This window comes from Schistocerca americana, chromosome 2 (genome assembly GCF_021461395.2).
Source record: "Schistocerca americana isolate TAMUIC-IGC-003095 chromosome 2, iqSchAmer2.1, whole genome shotgun sequence".
In the NCBI taxonomy this organism is placed as follows: domain Eukaryota; kingdom Metazoa; phylum Arthropoda; class Insecta; order Orthoptera; family Acrididae; genus Schistocerca; species Schistocerca americana.
In genome coordinates, this window is record NC_060120.1 from 658284823 (window position 1) to 658299694 (window position 14872).

The 14872-nt window shown below is 46.3% G+C and overlaps 1 protein-coding gene across 1 annotated transcript in view; it reads left to right on the top strand.

The window, feature by feature from the left end:
- Positions 1-14872, top strand: part of LOC124595674 — an 87709-nt gene that overhangs the window by 58917 nt on the left and 13920 nt on the right. The window contains exon 2 of the mRNA XM_047134528.1: positions 2979-3846. Within this exon, the coding sequence (XP_046990484.1) occupies positions 2998-3846 (849 nt within the window). The 5' untranslated portion in view covers positions 2979-2997. The remainder of the gene's footprint in view (positions 1-2978; positions 3847-14872) is intronic.

The following is a 14872-nucleotide window of genomic DNA, read 5'->3' on the forward strand; positions in this document are numbered from 1 at the left end:
GGCAGAGGAGGCTAGGCCACCTGACTTCCGCTCCTCGAATTGTGAAAGTTATAATGCCCCATTCACCATGCGGGAACTCGAAACCGCACTTGGCCGATCACGGTCCTCCGCTCCAGGGCCTGATTCTATTCATATTCAGATGCTGAAGAACCTTTCTCCTGCGGGTAAAGGTTTTCTTCTTCGTACATACAATCGCATCTGGATTGAGGGACATGTTCCCGCATGCTGGCGCGAGTCTATTGTTGTCCCGATTCCTAAGCCGGGGAAGGACAAGCACTTGCCTTCCAGTTATCGACCTATCTCGCTTACCAGCTGTGTCTGTAAAGTGATGGAGCGAATGGTTAACTCTCGATTGGTTTGGCTGCTCGAGTCTCGACGCCTACTTACCAATGTACAATGTGGATTTCGAAGGCGCCGCTCTGCTGTTGACCATCTGGTTACCTTGTCGACCTTCATTATGAATAACTTCTTGCGGAAGCGCCCGACCGCGGCTGTGTTCTTTGATTTGGAGAAGGCTTACGACACCTGTTGGAGGGCGGGCATTCTCCGCACCATGCATACATGGGGCTTTCGCGGTCGCCTCCCTCTTTTTATTCATTCCTTTTTAATGGATCGACAGTTTCGGGTACGTGTGGGTTCTGTCCTGTTCGACACCTTTCGCCAGGAGAATGGGGTGCCACAGGGCTCAGTTTTGAGCGTCGCTCTCTTCGCCATCGCGATCAATCCAATAATGGATTGCCTCCCAGCTGATGTATCAGGCTCCCTTTTCGTGGACGATTTTACCATCTATTGCAGCGCGCAGTGTGCACGTGTCCTGGAGCGCTGTCTTCAGCGTTCTCTTGACCGTCTTTACTCCTGGAGTGTCGCCAATGGCTTCCGTTTTTCTGCCGAGAAGACGGTCTGTATTAACTTCTGGCGCTACAAAGAGTTTCTCCCACCGTCCTTACGACTCGGTCCCGTTGCTCTCCCACTCGTGGAGACAATCAAATTTTTAGGCCTTACCTTTGACAGGAAACTTAGCTGGTCTCCACATGTGTCATATTTGGCCGCCCGTTGTACCCGTTCTTTAAATGTCCTCCGTGTTCTCAGTGGTATGTCGTGGGGAGCGGATCGAACCGTCCTACTTCGTCTATATCGGTCGATCGTCCGCTCCAAGCTGGATTATGGGAGCTTCGTATACTCCTCTGCACGGCCATCCATCTTACGCCGCCTCAACTCCATACAACATCGGGGTTTACGACTTGCGATCGGAGCATTTTATACCAGTCCCGTAGAGAGTCTTCATGCTGACGCTGGCGAATTGCCACTCACCTACCGGCGCGATATACTGCTTTGTCGGTATGCCTGTCGGCTACTGTCAATGCCCGACCATCCGTCTTATCGTTCCTTTTTTGACGACTCTCTTGACCTTCAATACGGGTTGTATGTCTCTGCCTTGCTACCCCCTGGAGTTCGCTTTCGTCGCCTCCTTCAACACCTTCATTTTTCACTCCCTGCAACCTTTCGAGTGGGCGAGAGCCGCACGCCACCTTGGCTCCAGGCTCAGGTCCGCGTTCACCTCGACCTCAGCTCGCTCCCAAAAGAGGTCACCCCCGGTTCGGTCTACCACTCCCGTTTTTTGGAACTTCGTTCGAAGTTCAACAACATGACTTTCATTTATACAGATGGCTCTAAGACCAATGACGGGGTCGGGTGTTCCTTTATTGTCGGGGCACAAAGTTTCCAATACCGGCTCCATGGCCATTGTTCGGTCTTCACAGCTGAGCTCTTTGCCCTCTACCAGGCTGTTCTTTACATCTGCCGCCACCGACATTCTGCTTATGTCATCTGCTCAGATTCCCTGAGCGCCATCCAGAGCCTCAGTGATCCGTACCCGGTTCACCCTTTCGTACACCGGATCCAAAGCTCTCTTCAGCAGCTGGTGGACATCGGTACGCCGGTTAGCTTTATGTGGGTTCCTGGCCATGTCGGTATCCCTGGGAACGAAGCTGCAGATGCCGCGGCCAAGGCTGCGGTCCTCCAGCCTCGGACAGCTTCTTGTTGTGTCCCTTCGTCCGATTTTAGCAGGGTCATTTATCGGCGCGTTGTGTCGCTGTGGCATGCCGATTGGGCTGCACTTACCGACAACAAGCTTCGGGCCTTAAAACCTCTTCCCGTGGCTTGGACGTCCTCCTCACGCCCTTCTCGGCGGGAGGAGGTCGTTTTAGCAAGGTTAAGAATTGGACACTGCCGGTTCAGCCATCGCCATCTGCTGACGGCTGCGCCGGCGCCGTTCTGCCCATGTGGGCACTTGCTGACGGTTAGACACATTTTAATGTCCTGTCCTGATCTTAACACACTGCGCCTCGATCTTAACCTGCCTACTACTTTCGATGCCATTTTAGCGGATGACCCACGAGCAGCTGCTCGTGTTCTTTGTTTTATCAATTTGACACACCTCGCTAAGGACATTTGATGATGTTTTTTAATCCTATGCCTGTCAGTCTGTCTTTTATTGTGTTTTCCCTTTTAGTTGTTGTTGTCAACTTGTGCCTCGCGGTGCATTCTTAGAGTAGTCAGGGCGCTAATGACCATTGAAGTTGTGCGCCCGAAAACCACAAAAAAAAAAAAAAAAAAAAAAAAACAGTTTGGTCTCCCCCCCCCCCCCCCCCCAAATCAACCAACCAACCAGCAGAGTACAAAGCAAACCAGTAATATTTTTATTTCTTCTGTGATTTTTGGCTTTATTTTTGCGAAGAGGAGCCTTGCAGTAGATAGCTGTTTAGAAGCCAAACCGCCGAAGGTAACCTTTGGTGAGGAAGGGGGAAGGAAGCGACTCCAAAAGATAGTTAAGGTGCGCAGTTGTAACGACCAAGAACAAGAATCCTTGTTTTGGACAAATTTTCAAGCGTATCGACTTATTTATTAACCTCATTTACCAGTAGACAGCTCATAAAAGTTTTGATGAATCAACTACAGTTACTTCTTTCAAATTTCAGGCTATTGAGGCGTCGTCCAATGAGTACCTCCACTGAAGAACAATCGCACCCACGATGGATCAACTCCGACTTCTTGCAGGCTGCTCTGAAACAGGAAGAACCGCCGGGAGAAGACATAATAGAATCGATAAGTGTTGAAAATGCGTGCCCAGAAGGTTCCGGCTATATCAGCCGCATCTTCAGAGTGGCTGTCTGCACCAGGGTCAAAGGAACGTCCGAGCGTGCAGAGAGACGCCTGATAGTGAAGTGCTCTGCCGACGAAGGGCTGGTGAAGGCCAAGGCGGACAAGGCAGGGGTGTTCAGGGTGGAGTCCCTGGCACTGGGCAGCGTGATGCCGGAGGTCCACAGGCTCCTGGCAGCTGTCGAAGGGAGCGCTTTCCGCCCCCTGGCTGCGCGCTGCCTCCGCTGCGGCGACCTACCGGCGGACTTCCTGGTGCTCGAAGACCTGGCCGCCGAGGGTTTTGTGATGGCGGAAGCGGGCCGCCCACCGGAGTACGAGCACTGCGCAGCCGTGCTCAAGGCCTACGCACGTCTCCACGCCGCTTCGGCAAGGGTCCTCAGAGATCGCGCCGACTGCAGAGAACGTCTGAGGGCAGACCCACTGGCCAGCGTGCGGGATTACATGCTGCTGCTGACGGGGGGCACATTCAGGGCTCTGGCGGACCAACTGAGAGCGTATCCCGAGTACTCCAAGTACGCCGACAGGTACTTACAAATCAGGGAGGATACAGTGGATCGAGTATTGGAGGAGCGGAGCAATAAAGGCGTCCACCTGCTGGTAATGCTCCACGGAGACTGCTGGATGAACAATATCATGTTCAAGTACGACGCAGGGGAAGTAGTTGATCTTAGGTTCATCGACTTTCAGGTAAGCACATGTTATTCTGTCACTGATAGTCGTAAGGAGGAAAAACTCGACTGCAGTGATACTTTGTATTCATATTACGAGCCGGCCGATGTGGCCGAGTGGTTCAAGGCGCTTCAGTCTGGAACCGCGAGACCGCTATGGTCGCAGGTTCGAATGCTTCCTCGGGCATGGATGTGTGTGATGCCCTTAGATTAGTTAGATTTAAGTAGTCCTAAGTTCTAGGGGACTGATGACCTCAGATGTTAAGTCCCATAGTGCTCAGAGCCATTTGAACCATCCTACGATTTTTAACTCTAAATGAAATTTTAGAGTACCTTAATCGACATCCAAGAACAAAATCTTCTCGGTTTACAAGCTACACCAATAAAATTCTCGAGCTTTCGACACCTGCCCCCGCCGTCGGCATCACGGGTCACTGACCGCTGGGTCTAAGTCTATTGGTCAGATGGAACTAAAGGAAACTCCACGGAGCATTATTCCCGTTTCACTGTGTTATGGATGAGTACAAAATGAGGGAGTATGAGTGAATAGACCGCTACTGTTTACAGTCAGTAAGGAAGTGTAAGCCATAAAGTCTCTTCTGGTGGTCATCTTTGGAAGTCCATGAAGAGAGAATTCGGGGGTTCTTGGATTAGTGAATTGCTAACGACGTGGAGCATAGTAGTAGTTTTCGTATGGTGTCTGATACATTTTTACTGCATGACTTGATAGACGTGTTGCCTAAAGTGTGTGCTGAGAGATCGAGCAGTGTCCGTTGTAACTCTGAAAATTTTGTTCCCGTAAGTCTGCAGTCTTTTTCAAATGTGTATCGACGGCGGCCAATGATATTCCTAAAACAGGCAAGATTGGCGGAAGTACGGAGGTAACCTAAGTTTTTCATGCTCTGATAGTCGACTGCTGCAGCTGAAAGCGTATTCGACTCGCAAATCTTGGCGGCAAGATGAAACATTGGTTTCAGCCGATATCCCTGCAGCTTACTTCCTATTTTACCAGTAGTCATCCTAAAGTACGGTGCCAAAGCTGCCGAGTCAGCTTCCTCCGCCGAGTCACAAGCCGTGTTTCGCCGGTATCAGCTAAAAGCGTTCGTTATTCCTCGCTTACAATAACATTTTACTCTCTACACCAGTTTGAGACGCCGCAGTTCAGGCTGTAGATGACCATAATCGGAAATAGTTTGTGCTCCGTGTCAAAGTGTTTAGGGCTGCTTTCTTGTGCGCAGGGTAATGAAATGTGCACCAACGGAAAAAAATTCCAGCACCGAGAAGGAGTTGATAGGCATGTTTCTACACCTGAAAGATAATGCGTATTCAGATTTCGCACCAGTCGCATAAGATTGGATGCTAGTAGCACCACTGTGACGATTCAAATAAGGTTTGCCTTAAATGCTCTCTTGGTCGTGAGCATTAGTTACCTTTGAGACTGGACACGACTGTTAGTCAAGAATGCCTTTAAGGTGACAAAGAGGCCAATATCAATATCTCGCTGAAATTTAACGAGGTCGTGTACCAGGGCTATGAGGAACTGGATATTCCCACTACGATGTTGCGGGAAGACTTGGCAAGAATGTTGCCGCTGTACGTTAAAGGTACGTTCACACTGGGATACATGTATCGCGACATGTATGAGCGACATGTCAATTTGACATGTCGCGATACATCACCTCATACAAAAATTCACGGAACTTGCATGCGGACCCTCGAGCTCATACATGTCGCGTATACATTTTGTATATCGCTTTTTGGCCATATACGCGACATGTATGAGCAACATTTGAAGAACTCGCGCATGCGCAGTACTATCATTTCCTGTCGCCTTGTCGACTGCCGCTTATTTCGACGATTAGCGTATGCGTAGTACCAGGCTCTTTGGCGGCTGTTTGAGTTTTGAAGGTGCCGACTGTCGTTTCGACGTTAATGTATCTGCATAGAATATCAAAAAGTGCCATATGCAACATTATTCTTCGTGTTTGCGAGGCCATTGTGCAAGTTTTATCCCAAGAAGTGAAGGTAAAAGTTTTATATATATCAGAGTATGTAATACATTATATAATTTTTTCATGCATCTGGCACGTATATCAATGTTTTGCTGTTATTCCGGCGGCCTCGCGTGATAATGTTGACAACGGATGCCGACAATCGTGTGTGAGAGTTGGCATTAGCTATCGTGCGACAATGCAAATGTTTTGTCATGAAATCTTCGTTTTACGAGGAATCCCCAGTGGCTAAAAAACGGATTGTTACTGCCAACTGATCCTCGGGTGGAATCGCTTCTCGAAAGTTTGTGTTGGTTTTGGACACAAGAGGAGCCAAAAGTGATAACAAACCGCGGAAATCCTCCATACTCATCCTAACATAATTTCTAAAATATGCGCCATCCTCTAGCGTTAATTCGCGAGAAACTCTCTGTGCCACCATCTACGCTTCCTCCGCCTTTTCTTCTTATCATCTTCCAAAAGAGCAAGTGTATCAGCACATAAAAATGTGAAAACTTCCAAATCGTCGTCGGAAGCTGTCGCACAGTGATACATACCAACCAGTGTAAACGCACGCTCATACATGTATGAGGTTGATACTTGTCAACTCATACAAGTCGCGATACATGTCGCAAAGTCGCATATACATGTATCTCATACATGTGCCGATACAAATCGCAGTGTAAACGCACCTTTTAATGCTGGCAGCGGTGATCACGGGAATGTACGGTCGCCAGAACAGCGGGCTCCGCACGGCAACGTGAGACTAACGAGAGACAAGACCACCGTGTTCGGCGTATGCCTCCGGCGCATCGTGCGAGCTGACATCCCGAAACCGCTGGGGCTCACATGCAGTTCCTCTCAGTCGAAATGTCTTGGCTCAAACTCGTCTAGGAGTTGAACCGCACGTGTCCCATTACACCCCCTAAATAAGGCACTTGTGAGCCTTCGGTTAAATTGTCTGGCTGATGGCGATTTTGCGAAATACAAAGTTAATACAACATATAGTAGCAGTAATAATAATATCGGTAACTAAATTAACGACCCATAAATGATGTAGGCCACACAGTTGCGAGTGGTTAGAATGATGTTTATTTAGAAAGCAAACTTAAAGTCCCGTGGTACCACACAACGCGAAATTTTCTAAGTCGTTTCACTTCCTAGCTGCCTGAAGACCGACTGTCCGAATTTCACGTCTGCATCCGAACCGTACCCTAGGTGTCTCCAGGCGAACTGTCCGCTTTCGCGTCTGCACCCGCCCGCCGAATATCCTCGCTCAACTGACTAGAGCAGTTCCATTTCCTGAAGCCGTCCATCTGATTCGCTACAGCTTATTCTACATTATTCTACATTATTTTACATTTTAACATATTTAACTAATCAAAGCTTGACCACTTTCACGTTCTAAATAAAGTAAAAATAGTATACATTACATAATAAACGTTAAATTCTTTTACATAAAACCAACAGAATTTCCTTATTAGCTTTCAGTGCCACGACCAGTACCTTGCACCAATGTGCTTCTGATAAATAAATAAAGAACAAACGTAACTATTATGCACTAAACTTTACAACAAATATTCTATTACCTAATTATTCAATAAGGTGTCATGATGTCATCGTTCGATGTTTTGTGTGGAGGAAATGATGACCTGATGCTTCACTGAAAATACTGATAGTTTAAATTTACTATATCTTTTAAGAAAATAAAGTTAGAGTTGATATTTACAAAATTTGCCATATTAATGATGCTCTTTTATATGAAATGTCGACCGTTAAGATCGACCAAAGCGTTCAGATTTTAGCATTCAGGTCTTTGTTACAAAACTTGTTAATTTCACTTTAACAGTAATTACTAGCCTATACGCCCAATATTCATGTTTTATTGGGCTCACCATGAGGATGTCGGATTAAAATTACTGAGGCTTCATTCCCTGCATTACTATAGAATTAAATAGTTTTCATAAGTGTTTCCCTTTATGGCCGATCTTAGGTCCGCCATATTTAACAGTGCTACGTCTTCTTGGCCACAAAAGCCTTCTACTGGGTATCCCTATGACGCAGGTTCTCGTCTGTCTCACTCGCACACTACAGTGCTTAGGCCACAATAGACGCCTATGAGTTTCCCCATCTTGTGGTGAATCTGCGCCCTTTGTGTCATCTGGTCCTGGACGACGGGGTTCGTTTCACGATTCCTGAAGGCTAACTCTTTCGACCATATGCTTAAATTAGAGCGAGATGCTCATTAACTGACAGTCGTACTGCATCTGCAGCAGCAATCTGAGCAGCAGTTGTCAACGCAGTGACCCAATGAACTGTTAAAAATCGGTTACTTCGACACTTCAGGACACGCCCTGTAGCGTGCATTCCACTGACCCCAAACCACTATCACTACCACTACCACTTGCAACTTCAGTGGTGTTCATTGGAGGATAAGGTGGAAGTCTGTTGGGATTCCTGATGAAAGTTGGTTCTGTCTCGGTGTCAGCGATGGCCGTGTCCGGGTTAGGAGACCAGTTGAGAGCATGCCACCAGCCTTCTGGAGATTCGATCTGTATCTGTTTTGGTGCCTTGCATGTACAGTATTCCCACGGATGTTTCCAACAGGATAACGCTCGCCCACATACTGCTGGTGTAACATAACATGCCCTGCAGAGTATCAACATGTCGCCTTTGTGTGGTCGATCACCAGATCTATCACATATAGGACATCATCGGGAGATAACTCCAGAATCATCCACAACCAGCATTAACTGTCCCCGTATTGGCCGACAAGTGTCAACAGCCATGATCCACGATCTGACATGGTCATTTTGCGTGCTGCATGTCGCAGGAATTAATACGTAGGTTGGAACTTAAATAGTGACAACACTACTGCGGAGACACTATGCAATGGGATCTACTACTCTCGCCGATAGCACACGTTGTTGACATACCTACCTTACCTCCGAGCAAATAGTCTCGCCCGTCCCACGTCATCGGCGTGCGCTGAGTCGAGGGAAACTCAGTCACTTGTGAGCGAGCGGTCTAACGCAACGGTGTCACTATGTTTTCGAAACAGGAACAACGGACTTGGATCAAGATTGAATGTGCTAGAGGTCCTACAGCACGACAGTGTCATCAAGGTCTTCAGGAGGTGTGCGGGGAATCGGCATTGCCCTACAGAACAGTGGCATGTTGGGTAAAAGCCTTCAACGGAGGTCTGCAAACTGTGCAGACATGCATCGGGCAGGTCGTCCTAACGTCTCTGAAGTGTATGTTGTAGCTGCGTTAATGGACAGTGATCGACGCCATATGATTCGTGAGCTCGCCCACGAAACCGGATTAGTGATTACGACGGTGCTTCGCATTCTGAAGCAACGCCTCGGCATGCAAAAAATTGTATCACGATGGGTTCCGCATAACTTGACGGAAATGCAGAAATGGGGGCGTTACGACACTGCTCATTCTGCGCAACCCATCCAGCATTTTGCACGACAATGCGCGGGCGTATAAAGCGCAAGTTGTGGCTGCTCTGTTCGGTCGATAGGACTGGGAAGTACTGTACCATCCATCATACTCCCCGGGCTTAAGTCCTTGTGACTTTAATTTGATTCAGAAGATGAAGGAACCACTTCGTGGCATTCGCTTCAGAACTGTTCCAAAGATTCGACAGGCAGTAGACCACTACATTCGCACCATTTACAGAACAGGCTCTGCTAACGGTATACTACGCCTTGCACATCGCTGGCAATGGGATCTACACTATTTTGAAGGACAGTAACATGTGTAAACATGTAAGTCTTTTGTGTTGGTTGTGAATAAATAGCTGCCACTATTTAAGTTCCAACCCTCGTATGTTGCCTGAATCATCTTGGAACATAATCTCTGAATTTCAACTGCCATCTTCTAGGTGATGCAAAAAGCCTCTCTTGTAGCGTATGCCACAGCAATTTGTTGAACATGTTTGTAACGCTCTCGCACTTACTCAATGAACGAGTGACTAGACACGCCGCTCTTTGTTGATCTTCTGTAAATTGTAGCTCGTAAATATAGCTCGTAAATACCCCTGACTGACCAGCAATACTCAAGCGTCGGTCGAAGGAGTGTTTTGTAAGCCACTTCTTCCTGGGATGAATTACGTTTCCTTAAGATTCATCCAATGAATGTCACTTTGGCATCAGCTTCTCCCAAAACTAGTTCTATGTGGTTATACCGATTTAAGTCGCCGCGAACGTCTTTTGCTGTGTAATTTACTGTCGTTACTGTTTCCAATGAACCATTGCGAATGGAGTAATCGAATGGCAATGGATTTTTTTCACGTGTTTACGAACCGTACCTTATATTTATTAACCTTCAACTGAGAGTCCATGCACAATTCTTTATTCTTCTGCAGGTATACTAAATATCGCTACAGTCCTCTGATGTTACAATAACGCCATCGACCGCCTCACGGACCTTTCGACATTATCTACAAGAGCAATTATGCCTACAGTATCGTTTATAAACAGCAGCATATCATAAGGTGCGTTCTGAAAAACGCCAAATACTAGTTACGTTTTCACTTAAAACTTACGGGCTAATATGCCGTGGTCGATGTACATAACTCTCTCCTGACGTTTCGTCTCCGACTGTGGGAGACATCCTCCGAGGTAATGCCCCGCTTTAAGTGAAAACAATACCGGCCGTGAAAACCTACACTGTATGATCACTAGTTACGTTACACTCATTCTCCTTCGCTCATCCGCTGTGCAGTTCAAAATGATTGCCCGTATATTTCTGCATGCGCATTAAGTCTTTTAACGGTAACGCGAGGGACGTTCAGTAACTAATGCCACACTTTTTCTCTGAAAACAGGTTGGTTTTATTCCGGATTGCAATATAGAACATGATTTCCCACTCCTTTGGCTACAAAACCGTGTTTTTCAACAGTCTCCTTTCAACACGACGCCCTTACGCCACCTTACTGGGAGCGCCTGTATCCCTGCGTATTACCATTCTACTGGTCGACGTCGCAACCAACGTATTGCTGTCTCAATAACCTTCTCATCATCCACCTACTGCTGACCGTGGAGTGCATCCTTCGTTGGGCCAAACAGACGGAGATCGGAAGGTGCGAAAACCGGGGTGTGTGGTGGATGATGAACAACAGGCCAATGAAGTTTTGTGAGCTCCTTCTGGGTTCGCAGACTGCTGTGAAGCCTTTCGTTTTCGTGGAGAAGAAGAAGTTCGTTTTCTCTTTTGTGGCGACAAACACACTGAAGTCGTTTGTTCAGTTTCCTGGGTGTAACACAGGACACTTCAGAGTTAATCGTTGCTCCACGAAGGAGGACATCAAACAGAAGAACCCCTTCAGAGTCTCAGCAGACCGGTGCCATGGCTTTACCCTGCTGTTATGTGGCTTTGAACTTTTTATTTCGAGGAGGGGTAGTGCGGGCGCTACTACATTGATCGCCATTTGTTTCCGGTTCGAAATGGTGAACTCATGTCTCCTCGCCTGTGACGACGATTGACCAAAACTTGTCACGATCAGCCATCTAACGCGCAAACAAATCCGCACAGCCGGTATTTTGTTGCTCTTTATGGTCTTCTGTTATGCGGCGAGGAACACAGTGGACGTACACCTATAAGTAGCGCAACTAGTGGATGAGTGTGTCAGCACTGCCAACAGGAAGGTCCCTTTGTGCTGCGAGGCGTTTGATTGTGATCCGTGAAGCACCTCGAATAAGAGTCTGCGCACGTTCCAATATTGAAGAAGTCACAGCTGTGTGCGACCGGCAGCCATGCGGGACAACTGACAGGTCTGCGCAAACTTGTTGCGATGATGACAGACGCCATACATAACGACTCACCATGCTTTTGTTCATTGCCAGCTCTCCGTAGATATTCCGCAAGCACCTGCAGATGTGCGATGCTCTAGTTTTACGCCAAAAGAAACTCAATAACAGATCTCTGCTTGGAACGCACCTCCATCACTGACGCCACTTCCAAGGCTACGTATAGTGCCACCACATGTTGTCAGAACTTCATGAAACTGTAATGACTGAAGCGGCAATATTCGACGAAGTCCCACCACAAATTCCGCGTTTTTCAATCGAAACTGGCCGAGAAAAATGTACTGCATTACTTACTGAACGCCCCTCGTATCATCGTTTTTTACAAGATGTTCGACGATGGCAGAAAATTACTTTCTTCGTCGCATGATTTTCATTGCTCAGACCAAACGACGGTCGAAAATTTAGTAAGTAATATTTCCCTGCAGAAGATTCTGTGCATTTTCTGGGAATCAGACCGATGAACGAGAGTTCAATATCAGATTATCACAATTATGTAACTCTTTGAGGTAGCGAGATATGATAAAATTTGTAGTATGTCCAATCGGGTCCGGACAAGATATCATCACGGACCAGAGACTATAGACGAACTGATAATGTAAAGGAAAATGAAGTTGTCCACTTACTGGGATGTTGGGGCATCCCCGGCTATCAATGCGCTCCGGTCCGGCAGACATCAGTTCCGACAAGTTTGGATGCGTAGGAACTCTCTCTTATATGTGGCTCACCGACTTGGTATAAACCTTTATAACTCGTGCCTCATTCGTTACTTACGTGTTACACTTCGCAACACTCCGGTGTAGGTGGGTGAAAGTGAGTTAATTTATATTCTTGTTGATAATGACGAGGAAACGGGGTGAGGGAAACAGATTTCCTAAACTGAAAGTACCAAGAAGGCCATTAGATTAACATCACACTCCCAAATTCTGAATCACCAACAGCAGTGTAACATACCAAACATTGCCAAAAAGCTTGTTAATCAGAAATCTCATGTGACGACACGTCCTGCCCTTCTCCGCCAGATACAGTTTTAGAACTGATCGGTTGTAGAAAAACTGAACAAGGGCTTAGAGTATGAGAATTACATATGAAGTCCCTCCCTCCCCCCCCCCCCCCTCCCCTCTCCACCGCCCCTCCACAATATGATGTAGCTGTAGCCAGAGCGTGTAAATGTCATGATGTGGAATGAAAGGGTCCTGGGGCGTACAAGGATAGTATGTTATCCCTCAAGTATTAAAAATGTCTGCTAAAGGATCATATCGAATAAATTGTCGATGAACCTTTTCCCACAGGGGTTGTACTGTGATTCTTCAAAGTCGCATTTCTCGCCCCCTCGTCATGTGCTGTTGAAATTTTGCTGGTGGACCTAACTGAAGAAATGGCAATAGCTCGGGCTCAAATACCTCTCTAATATAACGACCGCTACTTTGATTGCCCTCAATAGGTAAATATCGTCATCCAGTGGCATCCTAAATCATCACCACCATTGACAGTTCTCCCCTACACCGCACAACAATGCAAGCTTACTTGGTTGTGGTTATGTGGTAGTATTTACCAATGACACGCCTAAATTTTACTATCGATGTTTAAAACAACTTCTACACCGTATTGGGAGGCAGGACTCGCATTATTGCGAGCTATGAAGAACAAGATCACATTAACTATATTGTGCTCGCCTGCCAGTGACCACACTGGCAACGAATACCATACTTTGTCGGTTGATGAACTTGAGATACAATGGACGTCGCTGCACAATATCACAGCACAACACCTCAGTCTACAATCGATTTCAGGGTGTTGAAACTACTGTAGAACTTCTTTGTTGATGAAGGTCCGAAAAATTACAATCTCTGGCTCATTCAATACACACAAGCATAGTCTCTGTAATGTTCACATATAAGAAACTCAACATTCGGACTTGTGAGAGTCTGTACGTGGCATATTGGCGGTTGTAAGCACAGGTAAAAGAATGTGGTCGCGTTGCGGCGGAGTGGGATCGGTCGTCTGCATTCTCTCTCTCTCTCTCTCTCTCTCTCTCTCTCTCTCTCTCTCTCTCGAAAGTCCACCTACCTCGATATGCTTCTTGCCGACGTCTCTTCACTCTATAGTAGCAGATACGTGCTAGGCTGTGTAAAGCAGCGTTGATGAAACCACTACGTAATACCTACCACACAAAGGCCTCGTAACTCGAGTTGAAAGTCAGTTTCTAAAAGTTCATTTTTAAAGATCTGACGTCGGAGGATGCAGTTTACTTGCAGAAAGAATTTAAAATTAGACTGAATCTGCTTTTTATTCATATTGAAACACATGAAATGACTATCAAGTCCGTATTTAATATGGTAATGCTATATCATTCATAGTTCACTGTCTGTTCGACATAGTTTCACTCGAAAAGCAGCCAGAATTTTTACAAGTCCGACCCGACTAATTTTCATGTTCTACCAGGTACCGACCCACAACTACTCGCGAGTTAAACATTCGGTCGTTTCAGTGGTCTTCTTCGAAAGAAGTGCTCACAAAAGTATTCCGTACAGAGCACGAAACATGCCACGCGGAATTGTTACTACCACCAGAATGTTCACATGTTCATAACTCTCAAACTATTTAATTTAGAAACACCAAACTTTCATTAAAATGTTCGTAACTCCAGTCGCTTCATTCACAAGGTACTCTAACAGCAATTAACTCACCATTTCTTCATTTTTCAGAGTACTTTTACAGAGCTATCTGACATGGTGTTATCCGTAGGCCAGTTAGCAAGCAACTATCTCGAATTATTCTACTCACTGCCCACATCACTACATTCGCACGGGAACAGCTTAATGCTGATTGGCTGTTGAGCTAAACGACCAATCAGAATGTTCCTTGCAGATCATTCTCGCTGCAAAAATTGCTTATCCAATCAATAATCTGATAGTAATTAACGCCACTAAAGCTTCAATTTCTGGTGTATTGTTCACTCAAAATAAGCGAAGTACGAATTATTCTCCAAATTGATAAATAAACTTATTCCGTCTCTAACTTTCATTCTGGTTGCTTTTATACAAAAGCAAGCTCACACCGTCATACATCATCTGAATCATGGTTGCACCGTAACTTTTCCGCGGTCTATTTGTACAAGATTTTATGAAAAATGACGTACTAACTTTTAACGAATGTCCCACATGCACTCTCTCGATCGTTCTCACACTCTCACATCACAAAACACAATCAAATAAGAATATATTTGACCGATATTTTA